This window comes from Oncorhynchus keta, chromosome 11, assembly GCF_023373465.1.
Source record: "Oncorhynchus keta strain PuntledgeMale-10-30-2019 chromosome 11, Oket_V2, whole genome shotgun sequence".
Classification (NCBI taxonomy): Eukaryota; Metazoa; Chordata; class Actinopteri; order Salmoniformes; family Salmonidae; genus Oncorhynchus; species Oncorhynchus keta.
Window position 1 is genome coordinate 19,747,490 of NC_068431.1, and position 19,703 is coordinate 19,767,192.

Sequence of the window (19,703 nt, forward strand, 5' to 3'; positions counted from 1 at the left end):
ACAAGGTCACTTAAGGCAAAAACTAAAGGAGGGTCATTGTGTATGTATAAAGTGATCGTCTAGCAACCCAATGGTTGTGTGTTTGATTCCTGTCACAGACAACTTTTAGCCTTTTAGATAATTAGCAACTACTTACTACCTTATAGCTACTTTGCAACTATTTAGCATGTTAGCAAACCCTAACCCTTGAACCTAACTCCTAACCTTAACCCCTAATTCCTAGCCTAGCGTGTGAAAGGAATGATGGACATCCACAAAAGAAAACCATACTAAATGTTGTCTCGGATTTACTTATAGAATAATACGACATTTTCTGAGACCAAGTTGTAACCAGAGAATAGACGATGTTGCTCACCTGGAATGTCAAATGTAATCAATAGCCTAGATTTGCTTATGGCTCAACGAATGTATAGGCTACATGCAACATGTTATAAGAATTGACGAAATGTTTTCGATACTAATTCACAAATTGATTTGAAAAAAAAAATACATGATGGGCTACACATGCACACTGTCCATCTCATTGAATAAACGATGCATTGTGTGCGTCAGACTGAGGTCTGATGAGGGTACCACGTGATTGAAATTTGGTTCATGCCACTTTCAGTTGTGCGTGTGGAATCCTTAGATCGAGGGAGAACGATCTCTGTAGCAACTGCCTTTGAGAAAGTCGCGTTTATACTGTTAATACCTGCTGTACCGGACACAACGCATACGAGGAGTATGTATTAGCAATTTCTCTTTATTCCCTTAACCAGACGAGCGGCAACGAATGCGTAAATGGCCAACGCTGAGCAGGATAGTGCGAAACAATGAAGTCGAACTACCCGTGAGTTTTTAACCACAGTTAGGGGATGGATTTGGACTACTGCCGCAGATTCAGTAACTATGGTCAACATTCTTGTCTGAGGACGTGTAGGAGGAAGATTTAGGTAGCCTAACATCGACACGTGGTACATGGACTGCCGTTTAAAATCTGGGAACGAGATGAACTATCATATCACTGCATGAATCAAATGCAGTGACTTGGGTTGGGAAACGCTGTGATAGTTTTGGAAACGAGGAATCTCCCAGCCTATCCAATATTATTAGTCGAGTTTCTTTTAGTATAGCATTTTAATCCTGGAATTTCCATGTTTTGCTTACTAAAGATTCGTCTCGCCTGTGTACTGGATAACTTTTTAAGAAAGGCAGGAGGCACCCGTCTTTGAACCCGAACCGGTGTTGCCTTCCGCACAGTGAAGACCGACGGGCGGACTCTCCATTAATCGCGTTTATTGGCTAAATTGTTGCATCCGGTGTTGGTTGTCTTTTTTGTGTGTTTTTTTTTATTGGCCCAGTCGTGGAAATCAACAACCGCTCTCCAGTTTCTGGACCGTTTGAAAAACACAACGTTTATCTTTCTGTAGGCTAAGGGAATCCGTGTTGTATCTCAGGCACTTCAATTTATACCATCAAATCTCTCAGCCTTTATCCTACTGAGCGCGGAGGAATTCAACATCAAATAGTATATTTGTTTGCCACGTATGTGAACAATTGCGCATTTGTTGAATTTATTAACCAGTTGACTTGGCTTCATATTTGGAACATTGTGGAATACTTAATTGAGGGCGCATTTGAGCCACTTAATCCGGATACATGTAACTTTCTTCTGCCGCTTGGTGCTCCTTTGGAAAGAGAAGAAGTCTTCGTCATGCCTTGCGTTTTATCAGAAAGCCAATCAGACAATTGTCAGATTTGACATAGTAGATAGATTCAGAAGGGCTACACCACCATATATTGTAAACAATTGAACTTGACTCTCGAAGAACCTGCCATAGACAAACACCGGTCGGAAGCTATATTTGAAGACTCCTGTATTCACGATTGATTACTGGATTTACCGAGATATCTACGATGTCAATTTTACCATCTTGCAAAGGAACTCTGCTGCTCTGTGTGGTGCTACTTTCAAATGGTAAGTGCCTAACTGAGCGACATGTAATAAGCCTAGGCTATTCGCCAGAATGATAAGCCTATGTTCGATTATGACTGGTGCATGTTGTAGGCTATGTCAAGTGAGATGCGATTCCAAGAAAGCAGCAAATACAGCAGAAGTGCCGCCTTTAATTCAGATTGGTTATGATCTCCACGCACAATATAGGACCCAAATGATGCAGTTTATTAATTTATTTTACCTTTATTGAACTAGGCAAGTCAGTTAAGAACAAATTCTTATTTTCAATGACTGCCTAGGAACAGTGGGTTAATTAACTGCTTGTTCAGGGGCAGAACGACAGATTTGTACCTTGTCAGCTCGGGGATATGAACTTGCAACCTTTCGGTTACTAGTCCAACGCTCTACCCTGCCGCCCTTAAAATCGCAGTGAGGAGAAGTGTGCCAACTTAACTGTCTTGACATGCACAGGATCGACGGTTTTATTCCACCGTGTTAATTGTCTATTTTTAGCTGTTTATGGTTAAATTATTCATGCATGTGAGGTATACAACCAGTTGTATGCTTTCATTGTAATGAATGGACCACGGCCAGTGTAGTTTTGGGGGTCTATATGGTCCACACACATCTCTCCACAAGGTGGGGAGCAGGGCTGTGTAGCTTGCCACACTTAGATTAATAAGTACAGTTTTCTTTAACCATAATAATAGGAATATGATCAACAATTTGCCCTTCTACCTCCTATTTGTTGTGTATTTTGAGTAATTCTTGTCTTCCAACCGGCTCTCTGTCGAACCGCCAGGTTTAAAAAAAAATATATATAAAATGTGAAATGTTGTTTTTACAGGTGTAACCATAGTAGTACTGCACCCCTGGAGAAAATTAGGGTGAAGTGCCTTGCTCAAGGGCAGATCAACAGATTTTCACATAGTTGTATGCTTTCATTGCAATGAATGGACCACGGCTGGTATTTGAACCAGCGACCTTTCGGTTACTGGCCCAACGCTCTTAAGTGCTGGAGGGTATGGCATGAGGATGAAACAACCACTGATTTTTAATTGGCTGATCTCTGCATTACCATTAGCGCAACCCTTAGAACCTCCCCTACATTGTGGACTTCAAAGCGTGAGCAATGCAAGCAATTTAACACTAGAACCGCTGGGCCTCGACAGCCCCCCCTTCAAGTTAATGAGCAGTCATTCAGACTGCAACATTATAACGGTGTAATTATAAAAACAATGTTTTTATGAAGGCCTTGGGTAACATTATATTCTAACCTTTATTTTATTTCAGATAACACAAGCATTTTCTTAAAGTTTGTTGCTGTTGGCTATATGTAAGGACAAAAATCACAAATGCCAAAATTCAAGTGTTAAATCAATTTGATTTGTGGTGTGCAATTGTCACAACTATGAAACAGAAAGCATTTGTGTTAGAACACAGTAACAGCTTATTTTTTTATAACTATGAAAGAAAAAAAACATACCCCAACCACCAAAATGCAAGGTCAAAAGACACGGTCAAATTATGAAAACATCAGTAGCCTAAACATAAGTGCCAAGTGGTCTTCATAAATAGTGAAACTCGGCACAAAAGCGATAATGGCATTATGACTAGAAGTGTCGATATGAAAGCAGTCAAATAGTTAATTGTTGCGTGCATCTTCATTCAATGGCACCATTTGGATTTAATTTAGCTGTTATCACTTGTCCTAACAGTTGACACAATTTTGCTAACTTTCACTTGCTTGACACACTTTGACATACCTTTTGTTTCGTTCTAGTGCGTAATAGTCCTCGGTTCTCTTTGTGTCCCCATTGTCTTGTCATTCTTCAGCACCATTGGACAACGGCTCTGCAGGTGCCTTATTTTGCGCAAAGGGAGGTAGCCCCGTCTTACTTTGTTCATGGTGCTGGCCAGACTTGTTTTCTTCGCAAGCAACTTGTTCGCCAATGATAATGAAGTGAATTTTTCCATGGTGACATTTCTACCCTTGCCAACATAAGGTTCCACAAGCCTTATCACCATATTCTCCAACACTCGCTCACCTGCTGCTGTAGAAAATTTCCCAGATATTGATAGCCGATCAACATGTACAGTTACGCACGCTCTCACTGTAGACTGCTTTGATTCGGTGTATTAATATATGCTACATTCCATTTTAAAGATTATAATTAGAATGGATCAATAGAATGGCCTGCCCTGTTCTTCATTCACAATTTGTAATCCTTCGCTTCCCCTTGCTCATCAACTCACCTATTCTCCCGCTTTCTACCCATCATACTTTACTTAATTGATTTAGTCTCTTATGTGTGAAAATAGTTTCAGTATAGTTTTGAGGCAATACTTGAGGTGATTATCAGCTAGGCACTTTAAACTCTAGGAGGAAGGAGCTGCAGCAGGCCCTGCTGTTGTGAGGAGGGGCAACAGGAGGGCATGTCATTTTTTCTTTATGCTTTCCCCCTGAGACTGGTTATAACTCTAGTTCTGTTTGTGATATTATAATTATTACACCAACAGTGTATTTATATATACCTATTTAGGAAACGTGATGGACGGAGTGGGGCACGACTTAAAAATGGCAGTAATTTTTTAAATAATAATGAGCAGTCAAAATGACTGCTTTAGCGGTTCTAGTGTTAAACAAGGAAATTAGTTAGCAAAATCTCATTGTACGCATCTTAGAAATACTGTAGTTTTCACATGCTCTAACTCAATTGGGCATCCCTAAAATAATATGGCTAATGTGATAGAACAGTAATTTTGATTGGTAATTTAAACCAATTTTCAAAGTCCCATTTAATACAGCTGTAGCTGGCTGGTTCCCTCTCCCGCCGCCATTTTAAGACACAGCCCTTTCAAGTGCAATTTGAGCCTGGGGACCAGGCAATAATAATAAATAAAATAGTTTAGTCTGGGTAGGATGGGTGAAAGGCAATGCAATGAGTATGTCTGTCAGATGGTATAGCTTTTTGACACTTTTTTATTTAATCAGGTTTTGATCTTGATATTTGCAGGCTTCAAATTGTCACAGTAGACAGGTGATGAAAGGTGGTTGAACTAGGATCAGAGAAACACATTGTCTGTATGAGGTGGTCACATGGACAACAAAGGACATGCACTTGATCAAACAAAGGTTTAAGGCCCCATTACCACTACAGGAGAATCTGAGGAGCGGAGTGGCTAAAGAGCTTTCTACTTTTTAATTCACATTGCATCCTTGCAGTGGTGATTTAACATGTAAGTCTTGGTGGGGCAAACTCGAATGTTTTCTGATAAATGCCAGCAAAGCCACTATACAATACTTTAATTGCACTATAACTGTGACACCAAACTGTTAGGCCTACATAAAGCTGTCCCGAAAGCATTCTGTACACCTTACGACTGCTACACCTGGCTATAAGCGGAGCCTTGTCTGGCAGCGAAACAGTTCATTCAGCCTCATTTACTGCCTTTAAAAAAACATAGCTGCTATGGCTGACTTGCTTAAACAAATGTGGTTTCTACTGACAATTGAACTGTACGAACTATGGCGTAGGGGAACAATAAGCGGATAAGAGGCAATCCGTAATTTCGATTAAGACATTAATGAGCGAGCTAGGATGGATGAAGGCAACTCTTTGTTCAGCACTTTTGAAATGTACGACAACAGAACAGGCCGTTCTTAAAATATTCTTCCTGTACACCAAGTCAGAACCGTAGGATAAATAAAGGGGGCATATAAGCAGACAATGAAAGCTTTTATCTTCATATTTGGTGATATTTCTCTAAGGCTATAGACTAAATGTGCACCAACAAGTCAGAACAGTAGGTAAAATTCAAGAGGTGAAAATACACCAAATTATTAGGGTGAGGCACATGGGCTACTAACAGTTTACTACACAACATACACTTAGTATTACTTTCTTAGCTACAGTATAGATATCTTCCTGGCATATTACATAATTAATGCAGCAGCATACAATTTTTGGACTCCCCTTGTTGTGCTGTGCGCACTTGAATAGGAATGTGGCGCAGTGGTCCTTCTTGTGGGCTCTTGGACTTTAGGGTTGTATTACCGTTCAACATTATTTCCCTCATCAGAGCTCGTTTTATCTGAGTTCCCAGTAGTCTTGAACTCACTGAAGTCTGAGATTTCCCAGATCAGAGTTTCCAGTTGTTTTGAACATGACAGAATTCATGCTGGACTGACAGCATGGCCAATGTATTCAGACTTTTCTGTGCAATGGGGTTACCCCCTTTTTCGTGATATCCAATTGGTAGTTAATATCTTGTCTCACCGCTGCAATTCCCCCATGGACTCTGCGAAGGTCGCGAGCTAAGCCGCATTACTTATTGACACACCGTCCGCTTAATCATGCAAAAGACTGCCGGTCTCACGGTAAATGACCGTTAATTAACAAACACTTTTAGCATCTCCAGGCCTCTACGCATACAAGCTGCTTCAGCCTTTGGAACATCATGGGCATCTTGAACTGGGGACAATAAAAGGCCACTGTAAAATGTGCAGTTTTGTCACACAACACAATGCCAGCGATGTATCAAGTTGAGAGAGTGTGCAATTAGCATGCGGACTGCATGAATGTCCACCAGAGCTGAATGTTAGTTTCTCTACCATAAGTCGCCTCTATATTTTTTGATAATTTAGCATTGCATCTAACCTGCCTTACAACCCCGGTACATACAACTGGCCTCAATCGCAGCCCAAGTGTATGGCGAGTGGTTTGCAGATGACAACGTTGTGAACAGAGTGCCCTATAGTGGTGGTAGTGTTATGATATGGGCAGGCATAAGCTACGGACAAAGAACACAATTGCATTTTTCGATGGCAATTTGAATGCACAGATGCCGTGATGAGATCCTGAGGTCCATTGTCATGCCATTCATTCACCACCGTCACCTCATGTTTCAGCATGATAATATACATCCCAATGTCGCGAGGCTTTGTACACAATTCCTGGAAGCTGACAATGTCTTAGTTTTTCCATGGCTTGCATACTCAGACCTGTCTCCCCTTGAGCATGTTTGGGATCCTTTGGATCGACGTGTACGACAACATTCCACAGGCCACAATCAACAGCCTGATCAACTCTATGAGAAGGAGGTGTCACGCTGCACACCAGATACTGAAAAGTTATTTTCTACGCCCCTACCTTTTTAAAAACGTGTCTTTGACCAACAGACGCATATCTGTATCCCCAGTCATGTGAACTTTTTAAAAACATTTTTGTTCAGTGTAAATTTATCAAACTCTGATAAATACATATCACAATTAATCCATTATTTATTTTAGGCAGGTCTAAAGAAACAACACTTATTTTACCGAAGAACAGAATAAGAATTGGCCTACTGTTTATCTGACTATGCTCCATGTCATTGGCTGCAGGCTTGTTAATTTAGCAGACAAGATATGCTTATAAGTCACATGACATTTTTATATTATATGATTTTATAGTAAGAAGAATAAAATTTAACTTAGCATAATAAAATAGGATATTTTTCCCATTCCGGAGTGAGCGCGCACATATGAAGTGACTAAGTTGAGCATTAGATTTAGAGTTTTGGCAACTTTAGTTGTGAATGATACACACCATAGAAAGCCTTAGAAATTAAATCCTACAGTGGGGCAAAAAAGTGTTTAGTCAGCCACCAATTGTGCAAGTTCTCCCACTTAAAAAGATGAGGCCTGTAATTTTCATCATAGGTACACTTCATCTATGACAGACAAAATGAGAAGAAAAAAAATCCAGAAAATAACATTGTAGGATTTTTTTATGAATTTAATGAATTTATTTGCAAATTATGGTGGAAAATAAGTATTTGGTCAATAACAAAGGTTTCTCAATACTTTGTTATATACCCTTTGTTGGCAATGACAGAGGTCAAACGTTTTCTGTAAGTCTTCAAGGTTTTCACACACTGTTTCTGGCATTTTGGCCCATTCCTCCATGCAGATCTTCTCTAGAGCAGTGATGTTTTGGGGCTTTTGCTGGGCAACAAGGACTTTCAACTCACAAACAAAGATGGGGTTGAGATCTGGAGACTGGCTAGGCCACTCCAGGACCTTGAAATGCTTCTTACGAAGCCACTCCTTTAAATCTTTAATGCCCTTGTTGATGCAAGGAGGTTTTCACTCAAAATCTCACGATACATGGCCCCATTCATTCTTTCCTTTACACGTATCAGTCGTCCTGGCGCCCTTTGCAGAAAAACAGCCCCAAAGCATGATGTTTCCACCCCCATGCTTCACAGTAGGTATGGTGTTCTTCGGATGCAACTCAGCATTCTTTGTCCTCCAAACACGACGACCTGAGTTTTTACCAAAAAGTTATATTTTGGTTTCATCTGACCATATGGCATTCTCCCAATCTTCTTCTGGATCATCCAAATGCTCTCTAGCAAACTTCAGACGGGCCTGGACATGTACTGGCTTAAGCAGGAGGACACGTCTAGCACTGCAGGATTTGAGTCCCTGGCGGCGTAGTGTGTTACTGATGGTAGGCTTTGTTACTTTGGTCCCAGCTCTCTGCAGGTCATTCACTAGGTCCCCCCCGTGTGGTTCTGGGATTCTTGCTCACCGTTCTTGTGATCATTTTGTACTGATAACAAGTTCAAACGGGTGCCATTAATACAGGTAACGAGTGGAGGACAGAGGAGCCTCTTAAAGAAGGAGTTACAGGTCTGTGAGAGCCAGAAATCTTGCTTGTTTGTAGGTGACCAAATACTTATTTTCCACCATAATTTGCAAATAAATTAATTAAAAATGTGATTTTCTGGATTTTTTTTTTCTCATTTTGTCTGTCATAGTTGAAGTGTCCCTATGATAAATGACAGGCCTCATCTTTTTAAGTGGGAGAACTTGCTCAATTGGTGGCTGACTAAATACTTTTTTGCCCCACTGTATGGGCTGCATGGTGCGACTTTTGACTTGATGATTTGAGAATTTCAGCTCATGAAACATGGGACCAATTAGTGATTCAAAATCAAATTCACTATAATTGCAGGCTAATTGGATTTCTTAAATTTAGGCTACACCAATGTGTTAAGTTTTCTGCCTAGTGTAATATGCAGTAGGCTATGTATTGTATAACAGCTCAATCATTATTTATATTCAAGTTTTTTACAGGGGGCTTGACCTCATAGGCCTATGCATATGCTTGAATATGCACATGGGTGTTTTTGAATTCATTTTCACCTTAAAACACCATCCATTTTATTGTGTTAGGCTTTGAAACAACATCCACAACAATCATGTTTTCCACTCAGTTTCAACTTGTTAAACTTCTTTCTTCAAATTGACAAAATCACAATGAAATGATTTTCAATTGCATTTACATTGATGTTAGTGGTTAGTGGGACAATAAAGCCCTGAGTAGTAAACTGATGATCATTAGTGAGTTGGGTACTGCTAACATGTCCAGAGTGCATAGTAGGAGATTAAACGTGACTCAGCGGTAATGTTGAATTTTTACTGCGGCCATGACTCATTACTGCTGGTGCGGCAGTTACATTCCTGTTACATTCTGAAATTGTCATCGTAGCTTTAAATCTGTGTTTTTATTTTTTGCTTGAGTATACCAAGCCCCCAGGCAAGAAGCAACTCCCTTGGGAATTGTCCACGTTTTCAGTCACAATTTGCGTTTTACCTCAATTACTTCCATGATATTGATAAAATGAAGCCTGTTTTTTTCTAAGGCAATTTTACTGATATCCTAACGTTACTTAATCATGAAGTATATTAGCTAGCTAGCAGGAGTTAGCTGTGTATTGTCAGCTAATTTAATGTGCACAGATGAGAAAATAAACCCTTTAATGGTCTGCTAATGCTTGTGTATTGTTGCATAACTCAAGAGTAATATGGTTTGGTTGCAGTTTTAAAATATTGTAATAAGTTTCAGAAAAATTGCTCAGCTTGTTAAATAGTTTGCGCTGCTTACTGGCTATTGTGATATTTCTGGTATATTTGAGCTGCGGACCAAGAATGTTGCGTTGCCAGTCAACTTAAGTCAAGGCAAGGATACAGTGGCGATGTGTCATTTAGGGCACACCTGTTTTGAGGCCTACCTGTTTAGATAAAAATAAACTAAATCATTGAGTTAAAGTCCCATACAAACGTGGTCTCTTTTTTTTGGTTTCTTGAGTAAGGAAGCTCCAAAATGCAGGTCTTTCAGCCTAGCTCAGTGTTTTCTCTGGTGGTGGGGAAGCCAGCAGAAAATACAAAGCATAGGGGTTGGTATTGTTCTCTAGTTGTGCAATGATTGGCTCAGGGTGTCACTCATGGGACCCTACGTCACAACAAAATCTACGGGGAGAGCTCAAACTCAAGCCCCTTGGGTGCTGCCATAGATTTACATTAGAAGTGCCCATCAAAGAAGGCTCAAGGTCAATGGCCACAGATACAATTACGTCAAATATTTACCAAAGCTTTGATTGGATTGATCATGTCAACATCATCATTTAAAAATCTTAGCTAGAAAGCAGTCATAATCATGCATGAATTCGGCAATCTACTGGCAAATCATTTTTTATCCTTGTCACATGAAGAGAAATGAGAAACTATAGATAAAACGTATCGGTGCTCATCGGCCATAAACATTAAAAACAAGTTGGAAATCGCAAATTCAACAATAAGTGCTAAAGCACCACTGCAGCCTCTGGTTAGATCCCATGGGTGTCACAGCCGGCCGTGACACCCATGGGACAGTGCACAATTGGCCCAGCGTCATCCGGGTTAGGGGAGGGTTTGGCCGGCCGGGATGTCCTTGTTTCATCGTGCTCTAGCGACTCCTTGTAGCGGGCTGGTTGATCAACTTCTGTTGTCAGTTCGACAGTTTCCTCCAACACAATGGTGCAGCTGGCTTCTGGGTAATTACCCTCTTAGAGCTAGCTACCCCCTAGTTTTTTCAATTTCCGCCTGAAGACATACCCAAATCTAACTGCCTGTAGCTCTGGCCCAGAAGCAAGGATATGCATATTCTTGGTACCATTTGAAAGAAAACACTCTGAAGTTTGCATAAATGTGAATTGAATTGAATGTAGGATAATATAACACAATAGATCTGGTTTAGATAATACAATGAAAAAAAACATTTATTTATTTTTATTTTTAAATGAACAAGATAAAACAAACATTCAGATGGGATGATGGGGATAATTTCAGTGAAAAATATAAGAGGGCAACAGTACTTGTGCAAAGTTTCAGAATGATAACTTTCAAAATGAGTGTGCTACATGACATTTATCATGAAGTCACACAAGTAGCCCAAATATACCCAAGTGGCCAAATTGGTGAAGGTATACATTTAGAAACAAATAACTATATACAAAATACCAAAATGGTATTCTAACACACCCCCCCAAAAAATGGAGAAAAAAACATGAAGAAAATATAAACATTTACAAAAAAACATGGGTAACTATTTATACACTTTCAATATTTGGAAGACCCTCAGTTCTCTATCAAATTTATTTATATAGCCCTTTACTTCAGCTAATATCTCAAAGATGCTGTACAGAAACTCAGCCTAAAACCAAACAGCAAGCAATGCAGGTGTAGAAGCATGGTGGCTAGGAAAAACTCCCTAGAAAGGCCAAAACCTAGGAAGAAACCTAGAGAGGAACCAGGCTATGAGGGGTGGCCAGTCCTCTTCTGGCTGTGCCGGGTGGAGATTACAACAGAACATGGCCGAGATTTTAAAACGTTCATAGATGACCAGCAGGGTCAAATAATAATAATCACAGTATTTGTGGAGGATGCAACAGGACAGCACCTCAAGAGTAAATATGAACAGTTTAGGGTTCCATAGCCGCAGGCAGAACAGTTGAAACTGGAACAGCAGCAAGGCCAGGTGGACTGGGGACAGCGAGGCGTCATGCCAGGTAGTCCTGACACATGGTCCTAGGGCTCAGGTCCTCCTCCTCCGAGAGAGAATTAGAGAGAGCATACTTAAATTCACACAGGACACCGGATAAGACAGAAGAAGTACTCCAGATATAACAAACTGACCCTAGCCCCCCGACACAAACTCATGCAGCAAAAATACTAGAAACTGAGACAGGAGGGGTCCGGAGACACTGGCGCCATCCGATGAGACCCCCTGACAGGGCCAAACAGGAAGGATATAACATCACCCACTTTGCCAAAGCTCTACACAATATTGTGCTGCTGAGGTATAATAAACAGATATATATATATATATATTTATATATATATATACTGCTCAAAAAAATAAAGGGAACACTAAACACTAAAAAATATTGTTATTAAATACTTTTCATTACATAGTTGAATGTGCTGACAACAAAATCACACAAATTATCAATGGAAATCAAATTTATCAACCCATGGAGGTCTGGATTTGGAGTCCCACTCAAACTTAAAGTGGAAAACCACACTACCGGCTGATCCAACTTTGATGTAATGTCCTTAAAACAAGTCAAAATGAGGCTCAGTAGTGTGTGTGGCCTCCAGGTGCCTGTATGACCTCCCTACCTTGCCTGGGCATGCTCGTGATGAGGTGTAGTATGGTCTTCTGAGGGATCTCCTCCCAGACCTGGACTAAAGCATCCGCCAACTCTTGGACAGTCTGTGGTGCAACGTGGTGTTGGTGGATGGCGCGAGACATGATGTCCCAGATGTGCTCAATTGGATTCAGGTCTGGGGAACGGGCGGGCCAGTCCATAGCATCAATGCCTTCCTCTTGCAGGAACTGCTGATACACTCCAGCCACATGAGGTCTAGCATTGTCTTGCATTAGGAGGAACCCAGGGCCAACCGCACCAGCATATGGTCTCACAAGGGGTCTGAGGATCTCATCTCGGTACCTAATGGCAGTCAGGCTACCTCTGGCGAGCACATGGAGGGCTGTGCGGCCCCCCAAAGAAATGCCACCCCACACCATGACTGACCCACCGCCAAACCGGTCATGCTGGAGGATGATGTTGCAGGCAGCAGAACGTTCTCAACGGCGTCTCCAGACTCTGTCACATGTGCTCAGTGTGAACCTGCTTTCATCTGTGAAGAGCACAGGGCACCAGTGGCGAATTTGCCAATCTTGGTGTTCTCTGGCAAATGCCAAACGTCCTGCACGGTGTTGGGCTGTAAGCACAACCCCCACCTGTGGACGTCAGGCCCTCATACCACCCTGACCGTTTGAACAGACACATGCACATTTGTGGCCTGCTGGAGGTAATTTTGCAGGGCTCTGGCAGTGCTCCTCCTTGCACAAAGGCGGAGGTAGCGGTCCTGCTGCTGGGTTGTTGCCCTCCTACAGTCTCCTCCACGTCTCCTGATATACTGGCCTGTCTCCTGGTAGCACCTCCATGCTCTGGACACTACGCAGACAGACATAGCAAAGCTTCTTGCCACAGCTTGCATTGATGTACCATCCTGGATGAGCTGCACTACCTCAGCCATTTGTGTGGGTTGTAGACTCCTTCTAATGCTACCACTAGAGTGAAAGCACCGCCAGCATTCAAAAGTGACCAAAACATCAGCCAGGAAGCATAGGAATTGAGTAGTGGTATGTTGTTACTACCTGCAGAACCACTCTTTTATTGGAGGTGTCTTGCTAATTTCCTATAATTTCCAACTGTTGTCTATTCCATTTGCACAACAGCATGTGAAATTTATTGTCAATCAGTGTTGCTTCCTAAGTGGACAGGCTGATTTCACAGAAGTGTGATTGACTTGGAGTTACATTGTGTTGTTTAAGTGTTCCCTTCATTATTTTGAGCAGTGTATATATATATATAGAGAGTACAGGGAACATAAGGTTGAATATATTATTATAGACCTACATCTACTGTCTCTATTATATTATGACAGACCAGCTGTATCTACTGTCTCCATTTCACTTTGGCCATTGTTTTGGGCCTGCCCACCCATCAACAGCCTCAAATAGGCTATTTCATGTGGGTTGGGTTGGGGCGGCAGACACACGCATCTCACATTTCATGACATTACATGTTTATATATTGCTTCTAAAATGTTAAATAATCACAAATAATATTTTAGATTATTAATTTCAAACAAGGGCATTAGCATGATAAGAACTTACCAGTCCAAAACGGTGACATTGTTCCTCTTCTGCAGGCAGGTTACAGATTATACACAGTGGCTACAACGGTGTCCTCTCCGTTCAAAAAAATATTCCTCCACTTGGGAATCGCTAAATGAATCGTCCTACAACAACCTCTCTCACTTTTCCGATCAATTTCTTCTAAAATTGTGTGTACATCTGTATATCTAGACTTCGATTTAGCTTTCCCTGACTTAGCCGCCATACTGATTTGATATATATATATAAACAGCTGAATCTGCGCGTTTACCAACAACTCTGTGCATAAAATGCGTAGCTCCTTCCGGAATAAAACTTAAACTCTTTACGCTGGAGTTTACGACATGGGTTGGTCTTCCAACACACAACCATTGCATACTGCCGTTTACCTCAGCTCATTGGCTATCTGCCCAGCTAGATTTCAAGACGATCAGTGGTCATTGGGTTAAAATACAGTCAATCAACGAAACAGTGGCCATATCATTGGTGCACAGTGATGTCATTACTTGTCTTCAAATCGGTTTCTTTCAGTCAATACGTCCCACGAAATGGCCCATCAGGTTTGGTTGTGTTACAAACCAGTTGATTGCAATGAAACCAAACATGACTGGAAAAGTCACGTTCTGTGTGGGTTATTTACCTGGAATGAGACAGAATTCACGACACAAGCTGTTCACAAAATGTTTTGGGTTCGGCTATAAAAACGGATTTTATCAAACAAAAAAATCATTAATTGTGTAACAATGAGCATTGGGATTGCAAACAGACGAGGATTGTCAAACGTAAACTATTTATTTTAATGCAGTATGTGGTTTTGTTACACCTGTGCTGGTTGAAATAGTTTTTTTTATGGGGCTCTATACTCAGATAATCACATCGTATTCTTTCGCAGTAAATCCTTTTTTAAATCTGACAACTGAGTTGGATTCGCAAGATTCTAGGCTTTAAATACACACAAGACACTTGTATTTTCATGAATGTTTAATATGACTATTTATGTAGCGATCACCGTATGTTGTGGAATTTCAGCCAGCTACCGGGTTCTGTGCTCAGAGAGGTTAACTGGCTGACAAAATATTGTGATCACCAGTCCTTGTCGAGACTTGACAAGTTTTCAAGTTTACATTGCAGTATACACTACACGTTCAAAGGTATGTGGACACTGCTCGTCGAACACCTCATTACAAAATCATGGGCATTAATATGGAGTTGGTATTCCCTTTGCTGCTATAACAGCCTCCACTCTTCTGGGAAGGCTTTCCACTACATGTTGGGACATTGCTGCAGGGACTTGTTTCCATTCAGCCAAAAGAGCATTAGTGAGGTCAGTCATTGATGTTGGGCAATTAGGCCTGGCTTGCAGTCAGTGTTCCAATTCAACCCAGAGTTGTTCGATGGGGTTGAGGTCAGGATTCTGTGCAGGCCAGTGAAGTTTTGCCACACCGATCTCGACAAACCATTTCTGTGTGGACCTTGCTTTGTGCACGGGGGCATTGTCATACTGAAACAGGAAAGGGCCTTCCCCAAACTGTTGTCACAAAGTTGAATGTACAGAATCGGCTAGAATGTCATTGTATGCTGTAGCTTTAAGATTTCCCTTCACTGGAACCAAGGGGCCTAGGCCGAACTATGAAAAACAGCCCCAGACTATTTTTCCTCCTCCACTAATTTTTACACTTGGCACTATGCATTTGGGCAGGTAGTGTTCCCCTGGCATCCTCTAAACCCAGATTAGTCGTACTGCCAGATGGTGAAGCATGATTCATCACTCCAGAGAACGCATTTCCACTGCTCCAGAGTCCAGTGGCAGTGATCTTTACACCAGCTGATGCTTGACATTAATCTTACTCCATGCCCAAACCGTGTCCGCCATCATGCACAAATTGATTGTGTCCCATCACACCAAACGTGATCACGACACGCAGGTTGAAATTTCAGAACCAATTATATTAATTTAGGGACGGGTCGAAAAGCATTAAACATTAATGGCAATTTAGCTAGCTAGCTTGCGATTGTTGGCTAATTTGCCCTATTTAGCTAACTTGCTGTTGGCTAATTTGTCCTGGAATTTAAATGTTGAGTTATTTTACCTGAAATGCACAAGGTCCTGTAATAAGACAATTAATCCGTACGTAACGGTCAACCGACTCGTTTCTAGACATCTCTCCTCCTTCCAGACTTTCTTCTTTTGACTTTATATGGCGATTGGCATCGTTCATAATGAGGTGTATTATAGTAATGGTTTTTGCAACCGAGGACAGACTGTTTTTACGCGCTTTAGCACTCGACGGTTCTGTTCTATGAGCTTGTGTGGCCTACCACTTTGCGGTTGGGCTGATGTTGTGCCTAGAGGTTTCCACTTCACAATAACAGAATTTACAGTTGACCGGGGCAGCTTTAGCAGGGCAGAAATTTGACCAACTGACTTGATGGAAAGGTGGCATCCTATGACGGTGTCGCTTTAAGGTACTGAGCTCTTCTGTAAGTCCATTCTGCTGCCAATGTTTGTCTATGGAGATCACATGGCTGTGTGCTTGATTTTATCCTCCGGTCGGCAACTGGTGTGTCTAAAATAGCAAAATCCACTATTTTCAAGGGGTGTGTGTGTAGCAGAAGCTATTTTTTTTAGTCAAGTGTGAAGACTCTCTGAGTGGTACGGTGTGAATCATAGCAGACAATGGAAGTGCACTTATAGTATTTGCACAACAATCCATCAATCGCCGAACAATATAAATCTACATAACAAAACGAAAGATACTCATTCCGAACTCAGTCAATAATTAATCTCTAGTTCGGTTGAAAGAGGACTAATTGTTGCAGGTGGTGGCATTTTTAAAGTGGTATCCCTGCCTTTATCAAGGTGGGCGTTATTGGTACTGATGAGGGGGAGTGAGGTGTGTTGCTGCTAATGAAGAGAGAGCTGGTGCATACGGGTTTCTTGAAAACTTACTGTCCAAGTTGATTTGGCTAGGTTTCATACAGAGTAATGAAACATCCAACCACCATGGTACATTACCTTTTGATTTCGCTGTTTTAATATTCAGCCAAAAGAGGTTTTATTTGAGTTATTTTTTGCTGTTTTATGAAAGACCACATAGACCACACGTTGAGGTCTATTGAATCAATAATGTCCCTGACTGTCATGCACACAGTTGCATTGCACCATTGAGGTGCATACACAGTGAATATCTCAATCCAATTCATTTTCTGTGGAGCTCATTTAGATCAACAGGAACAACCACGCTGATTCTGCTGTCTCAGATTATGCTAATGCTCAATTCAGAATAAAGCCTGTCAAATAAGGGCTTACCTTCTGATTTTGATATTCCGCGTTGAGGCAAACCTAAATTTGACCGTTTACCACTTTCTCCCCAATTTTGTGATATCCAATTGATTGATAGTCTTGTCCCATCGCTCGGGAGAGGCGCGCACCCCCAAAAAAATATGACTTCGCCAAGCTGCACTGCTTCTTGACATAGTGCTTGCTTAAGCCAGAAGCCAGCCGCACCAATGTGTCGGAGAAAACCCTGAACAGCTAGCGACTGGTCAGTGTTCCTGCGCCCAGCCCGCCACAAGGAGTCACTAGAGCGCGATGGGACAAGGACATGCCGGCTGACCAAACCCTCCCTAACAATGATGGGCCAACTGTGCACCGCCTCATGGCTCTCCCGGTCGTAGCCGGATGCAACACCACCAGGAGATTGAACCAGGGTCTGTAGTGACGCCTCTAACATTGCGATGCAGTGCCTTAGACCGCTGTGCCACTCGGGAGCCTATGGTACCTTAGTCATCTGTTATTTTTATCCCCTATTCTTTATCATGAAGTTGCTGACCTTTAAATGTTCAAGGTGCTTATGTTAAGGCCTTTGATTGCAATTAAAACCGTCCTATAGTGTGATTTCCCCAATGACATTCCATAGTTTCTCAAATCCCTCTGCTTTGAATAGTGATGAAAATAGTAATTGTAATGAACCCTCTTCCCAAGAGACTGGAAGAAACATCAGAGGGAGATGCAGGTCTCTGAATCAAGTCTATAAACCTACGATCTTTAAATATATCAGGGGTCATATGTATCAGGCGTCTGAGTAGGAATTCTAGGATCAGCCCCCCCTGTCAGTGTAATTTTATTTATTGTGATCTAAAAGGCAAAACTAAATTTGCACTCCTATTGAGACTCTTGCAACATGGCCATGGTCTAACATTCAGGTTAAAGGGGAACTCTACTAAAAAACAACTATTGATATTTTGGGACTGTTGATAGTCCCAAAATGCATTTTGCTTCATCATGATGATGTGTCTGGTGGTACTTCGATTATTGAAAGTCCAGTATCTAAAACGTGACTGACATTACAAAAATTTTGGGACTGTAAGAACAGTGTTCTAATGACAAAAATACCAAAATATGTTTTTTAGGTGAGTTCCCCTTTTTAACCTTGCAAGAATCTCAATAGGAGTGCGGATTTTAGTTCTGCTTTTTAGATCAGAGGTAATATAGGTTTTTGTGCCTTCATTTTTTTTAGGAGCTCTCAATTTCCCTAGTCTCATTTTCTGCACAAACCGAAACAAATGTACTTTTAAATATCATATACATCATCTTCAGGCGGTATTCACACCCATTTACTTAAAAGGGATTAGTGTGGATTGTTGACCAAAAAAGTCAGTGGAAGAGATTCTAACTATATAAAAAATAATTAAATAAAACACTTGATTTAGATAAGTAATCAACACCCGGAGTCAATACGGGTTAGAATCACCTTTGGCAGCAATTACAGCTTTTTGTCATTCTGAGTAAGTCTCAAGAGCTCTCTACACCTGGATTGTACAATATTCTTCAAGCTTTGTAAAGTTTGTTGATAATCGCTAGACAGCCATTTTCAAGTCTTGCCATAGATTTTGAAGATTTAAGTCCAAAACTATATATAGGACTACCTGACATGATGACTCCTTGCTGTCCCCAGTCCACCTGGCCATGCTGCTGCTCCAGTTTCAACTGGCCTGGGCCCTAGGACCATGTCCCAGGACTACCTGACATGAGGACTCCTTGCTGTCCCCAGTCCACCTGGCCATGCTCCTGCTCCAGTTTCAACTGTTCTGCCTTACTATTATTCAACCATGCTGGGTCATTTATGAACATTTGAACATCTTGGCCACGTTCTGTTATAATCTCCACCCGGCACAGCCAAAAGAGGACTGGCCACCCCACATATGCTCTCTCTAATTCTCTCTTTCTTCTCTCTCTCTCGGAGGACCTGAGCCCTAGGACAGTGCCCCAGGACTACCTGACATGATGGCTCCTTGCTGTCCCCATTCCACCTGACTGCTGCTGCTCCAGTTTCAACTGTTCTGCCTTATTATTATTCGACCATGCTGGTCATTTATGAACATTTGAACATCTTGGTCATGTTCTGTTATAATCTCTACCCGGCACAGCCAGAAGAGGACTGGCCACCCCACATAGCCCGGTTCCTCTCTAGGTTTCTTCCTAGGTTTTGGCCTTTCTAGGGAGTTTTTCCTAGCCACCGTGCTTTTACACCTGCATTGTTTGCTGTTTGGGGTTTTAGGCTGGGTTTCTGTACAGCACTTTGAGATATCAGCTGATGTACGAAGGGCTATATAAATTAATTTGATTTGATTTGATATATAGCTACTCCGGAACATTGAATGTCGTCTTGGTAGGTAACTCTAGTGTATATTTGGACTTGTGTTTC

At 41.4% G+C, this 19,703-nt stretch overlaps 1 protein-coding gene across 1 annotated transcript in view; it reads left to right on the plus strand.

The window, feature by feature from the left end:
- Positions 1–573: 573 nt before the first annotated feature.
- The window catches only part of tmem132e (transmembrane protein 132E), a 350,391-nt gene continuing 331,261 nt past the window's right edge, over positions 574–19,703 (plus strand). Inside the window, exon 1 of the mRNA XM_035779824.2 lies at positions 574–1,957. Within this exon, the coding sequence (XP_035635717.1) occupies positions 1,897–1,957 (61 nt within the window). The 5' untranslated portion in view covers positions 574–1,896. The remainder of the gene's footprint in view (positions 1,958–19,703) is intronic.